This window comes from Morone saxatilis, unplaced genomic scaffold (genome assembly GCF_004916995.1).
Source record: "Morone saxatilis isolate NCDOM2014 unplaced genomic scaffold, NCSU_SB_2.0 Contig23, whole genome shotgun sequence".
NCBI lineage: Eukaryota > Metazoa > Chordata > Actinopteri > Moronidae > Morone > Morone saxatilis.
The window spans coordinates 10,957,293-10,962,734 of record NW_023339796.1 but is presented as its reverse complement, the minus strand read 5'-3'; the positions used below and the strand labels follow the sequence as shown (position 1 = coordinate 10,962,734).

At 41.4% G+C, this 5,442-nt stretch overlaps 1 protein-coding gene across 2 annotated transcripts in view; it reads left to right on the top strand.

The window, feature by feature from the left end:
* Positions 1 to 5,436, top strand: part of LOC118335210 (phosphatase and actin regulator 1-like) — a 24,978-nt gene extending 19,542 nt beyond the window's left edge. For both annotated transcript variants that reach the window (XM_035671441.1, XM_035671440.1), the window contains exons 9-12: positions 635 to 696; positions 1,621 to 1,761; positions 3,973 to 4,049; positions 4,217 to 5,436. In XM_035671441.1, coding sequence (XP_035527334.1) covers positions 635 to 696; positions 1,621 to 1,761; positions 3,973 to 4,049; positions 4,217 to 4,232 — 296 coding nt within the window. In that variant the 3' untranslated portion in view covers positions 4,233 to 5,436. The remainder of the gene's footprint in view (positions 1 to 634; positions 697 to 1,620; positions 1,762 to 3,972; positions 4,050 to 4,216) is intronic.
* Positions 5,437 to 5,442: the final 6 nt, after the last annotated feature.

Genomic DNA, 5,442 nt, shown 5'->3' with positions numbered 1-5,442 from the left:
CTGAACTGTTAGTACTGACACACACATAGACACACACACACACACACACATACAGTAGCAAAGTTAAACGAACAGGGCTTTATGTTCAGAAGAGATTCCAAAACTGTGAGTAGTATTATAGATGCAGTATGTGTTCAGCACAAGCACAAATGCAGTTTGACTGCAGAAGCCTTTGCAAACAGTAACAGTGTCCCAGTGTGCTTCTTGTTTACTCTTGTCTTTCCTTTTAACTTACTCCTATGAGCCTTTTTGTCTCTGTAATTGACTTTGAATATATATTACAACACATGGGGGAATTTACGGGGGATGTAAGAACTTTAAGTCATCTGCATTTTTACTCGTGAAATTCTTAAATAGGTCAATCACTTGATCATAAACGTGGACATAACAAAAAAAGCCCTGGGACAACTTGAAGGGAACAAAGCAATCATTCTCCCCTGATACCCATTCCTAATGGTATTAAACAGCCAATGATGGAAACTATTTTAAACTTTAAGAAATGTATCCAGTTTAGTTTGAATGTAATGAGCCATATTATGCAAATGGTGTGTTTGTTCCCTTTTCAGTAATTTCTAAACGTTTCATATGTTTGCATGTGCCTGTACTCACAGTATAACACTCTCATTCTCTGCAGCTCGCAATGAGCAAGAGGAAATGGAGGAGAAGAGGGAGATAAAACGAAGGCTAACACGAAAGGTGAGTCCGAAAATAGCGCCAAAGGTGCAAACCCACACTTGTTCTCTAAGCATTCAGAGGGGGTAAATTGTTTGCCAGCATAAACAAACACTGTGACAGTGACTCATCTGTAGTGAGAAGTAAGAGTCTTCTCGGGCCTGTTATTGTCGTTCTCAGGTCTCCCCAGGAGACACCGATGTCCTCTTTGCCCTTGGCCCTTTAGCATGTTGGCTGCCAAATCCTTCGACGGCATAGGGAGGTGTTGAGCATGTTCCCATCACTTTCAATTAGATTATAGCACTTTCTGTGCACCTGCAGACATGCTGCTCAAAACAAAAACCTTGCAGCTGTTTAGGAGGAATTTACTGTATGCATCATACCTTACGGTTTGTTTGGTAATTTCACAACCAAAAAGCTCATCTGTGTAACACACCAACTATGCATTTATAGATAGTTATGTAATGTTTTTTTTATATAGATTCTCTTCGGATATATTTATAAGCCCATTTTAAGATTGTTGTTATAATAAGCGAAGGTTGTTTCTTAATTAGTTCATAGGTTTTTATCATGTCATTTGTTTTCATGCAGATCATGAGAATGTGACACAGTAAAATTGAGCTGTGCAAATGAGGTGCAAAGCTGAAGGTGCTTAAAGTGATAAACTAGTCTTTTCCTTGTAATTTTTGTAAAGAACTCTTATTCTAAAGAAGGTCTGCAGGAACTGAAATATGAATGTGATGCACTGGTTCAATAAATGTGCCTGCGCAGTAGGACTCCTTTCTGAAGCACCTGAATAAGAAATACTGGATGTGCAGGACTTTTTTTTTTTTTTGTCTAATCTTTCTATATAGACTTGGAATATATGCAAATTTTAACAAGCTGCTAACCGTGACAGAGACTAGGAGTTTTCTGTTTTCCAACTCTATTTTTCTGTTGTTGTTCCAGCTGAGCCAGAGGCCCACTGTAGAGGAGCTGAGACAGGCCAAAATTCTCATCCGATTCAGTGACTACGTGGAGGTGTCAGATGCCCAGGACTATGACAGGCGGGCAGATAAACCCTGGACCCGGCTCACAGCAGCTGATAAGGCCAGTATTTCTAATCTCATAGTAAATTGAGATAATCATTCCGAAATCGTAAGATCCCTGCTTTCAAATTTCTTCAAACACTATCATGCTCCCCTCACCCCCGTCTGTGCGTCATATGATCCAACCCATACGCAGGAGTGATGGTATGACGACGTGTGCCTTCCGTCTTGTTATTGCAAGTTCCACCTCAGCTGCTTGGTTCCCTTTTTTGTGAGTAAACACCCTGGAGCAGTCCTGCTGCTCAAGGCCCAGCAGTCCATGCTTCTGACTTTTAATGAGTACTTGATTTTTCATGGAGCAGTGATGCAACCTTCTTTGCTTTGATGATGCACAGCTCTGAGCACGCCAGGTCACACCTGAGGACCACTCATGTGAAAATCACGGGGAGTCAGAGTTTTGATTATGCAACATCTCCCCTTACGTAAGAGAATAATCGGACAAGCAGTGCCTCTGGACCCCTCAGCCGCAGCATTGCTCTGCTGACATTTTTTATTTTCCCCTGCTTCTACCATCTAGCACAAATTTGAATATTGTTTGCTCTCCTGTCGTAGAAGCATCCTCCCCAAGGCTGAAGATGTCCCATTGAGTCATGCTGACTAGCAAAAGCAATGACATCACCTGACTGGGTTGCTGTCACACATAACATTTTAGAGGGGATGTATGGTTATTAAAAAAGTCACAGAATGCCATTTTATTTCCTGGAACTTTGACTTATCCTTAGATTTAAAATCTCTGAGAAATCATTCTGCCTTTCGGGGGAGACATTCAGTCCTCCACTGCTCCAGTGGTGCAATTTAAGAAGCCATGATTTGCTGGGCATTTTCCCAAATGTGAATGTGTATAACTACATGAATGGGAAACAGCTTTAGTTGGTGCTCCAAAACCTTCCTGGAAAAAATATGTTTTTGTAACCTCATGATGGCACTGTGGTCTCACTGTTGCCATGAATAAAAACAGGCACTGATGAGAATGTTTGTTTATATTAGCCTACCGTGACAGTGACACGATGATGCAGCACTTCGGTGTCAGGTTTAGTGCAGAGCAGCATTTACCTCGGATATCAGAAGGTTTTGATGACAGCAGCTCTGGAATCGAAGACACTGATGATGACAACATGAGCCCTAAATGAGACAGCAGTCAAGAGAAGCAGGACTGATGAGGAAACCATCATACCTCGACTGCCTCAACCTGGACAGTTTTTTCCTGGCCAAATTTCCGACTGGGGATGCCAGAAGGTCTCACAAGGAACATACTTTCCTGGAAAACCGTGGCTGCTGTGGCCATGCCTAGAGGAAAGGAAAGAGGTGCCACAACTTCCAAAAGCTGATGGATGCTTTTTATAGAGTTTTTTCTTTTTCCAGAAACAGAACCTCTTTAGTTGCAGAGATTCCACATCTGTTGATCCATCCAACTGAAAAACAGCGGGGCAGTGATTAGTGATTACTGTGCTGACTAATCTGGGCTTGGTTGGTGTCAGTCAGTCAGTCAGTAGATAGTACAGTTAAACATGAAATACAAGTGGTTGTGCTGAAATGTATTATTTAAATATAAACTAAAATATTAATATTAACACATTAATTATATGGCTAATCTGCATTATGTAAGTGCTAGGTTGCTAAAGACCCGAGGTATGAAGGAATGTTTGAAAAAACACCCATGCATTTAAGGGTAAAAGAGGAAAATCACACCACAGTGTCCCCTATTGAAACATCCACAGCACTACTTGCTTTATTTCCAGTATTTTTAGTCCTTTTTCACAATGAAGATGTGTATATTATCCTGAGCTTTTGATCCCAAGGCCTGACAGCGTGCATCACCTTACATATACTGTGCAGCTTTGATGCTCCTAAAAATAAAGCTGTATTGGTTGAAACTGAACATGTTATATCTATATGTTTTCTGTGTGTTTTAATCATTGTAAATCCGCGGCATCACCACTTCATTATCGTTAAAAACACAAGCCGACTGCCCAAATAGACCAGCAACAGATTGTATATGATTGTTCATGCTCTTGGATGTCTCAATTGGGGAAAATTGAGGGCTCTTGTGATGTGAGAAGAGACTTCAGCAGAATCATTCATGGCCTCAAGATAAGCCTAAATGATGCATGAAGCATGCTAAAAGGAGGTAGAGTCAGGGCTTAGAGGCTGCAGTTTGTGTACTAAGCCTCTGCAGCTTTTCTCAAATTTCCATCTTGTTTGTCCTCTGCAGGCAGCTATACGGAAGGAACTCAACGATTTCAAGAGCAATGAGATGGAAGTGCACGAGTCAAGTCGCCATTTAACCAGGTAATGTACAGAACCAATGCATTGCATGTGACTATGCAGGCCTTAATATCAGCTCGTGTACAGCTGGAGCTATTCGTGCTGGAGGATTTTGGCTGTACAGTGCAGAGCAGTTCCAGCTGAGGTGATGAAATGTGATGAAACAATCCTTTTTATGTCCATCTTCTTAGGTTTCACAGACCATAGTAGACCACCACTCACTGTCTCGAGCAGTGCCGAACCGGCGCTCTCCTCCACTGAGAACCTTAAGTGCTGGACAGTAAAATGGTGCCCGTTTCTACAATAAGGCCATGTCTTCTGAAATGCCTTTTCAAGACCCACACAACTGAGTCGGTACTACGCTCCAAGATGCAGACACACCACTACTCCATCCACTGTAGTAGCACATAATGACTCCAGTTGATTCACATCGCCCCTCTATGGAATTTGCTCGACTGTCTCTCCAACCTCTCTGCTGAGCTCTCAGGCAGGCGCTCAGTTCTGCGGCGATTGGACAGCGGGAGAGTTTTTTTTTTTTTTTTTTTGCAATTGGTTGACACTTTCAACATCTAACTGAGGGCAACTGTACCTTGGTTTATCAATAACACCCAGTGGACTTGTCTCAGTGGACATGTTTCCATCCCTCTTCTTTATTATGCTGTCACTCCAAACTCCTCTAGCCCTTACGGACGCTGGGTTGACTGTTCTGAGCTCACTATATCAGCAGGATATCCATCTTAACGCCACCTGCCAGGACTTTGGAAAATGGCTTAGAAAGACACACAGGAGAGGAGGGAGGGGATCCAACATTAGAAACATGTGCAATATTTTTTTTTCTTCTGCTTTTCCTAGGCTATAGCACCCCCTAGAGTCCCCTCTGTGTCATTACTATGTAGTCTTGACTTTTTTCTTCTTCCCTCATACGTGCAATTCTCACTGTACCGACAATGTTGACATCTAATTGCTAACTGTGAATTTGAGTTTGGGCAAATGCCTGCACTCTCTCCAAATGTAAATTTTGTTTATACTGAAGGAAAGTAACATTTAAAGAAGAATCATGCTTGACCACGTTTCATTCATGTCACAATCTTAGAAATTTAATGTAAAAACAGCAGCTGGCAGATATACTCTGGTTCCAGTGCGTTGCAACAGTTATCTGTTTTATATATATTTTTGGTTTTTGATAGAGGCACTTGGATCATAAATTATTATTTTACGTGTTTTTACATGTCCCAGCTCGAGAGCTGACTCACCACGTTATCTCTTGACATTTTTTTTTATTTTGCAGCACTGTGTTTACTGCTCTTTGCTTATAATGTGCATTGTATTATACACTTTACTTTTATACTCATAAGCTTTTGACCAAGCAATATCTGTTGTTTGTTGAAAAAAAGGTTAAACTACAGGTGTACTCCCC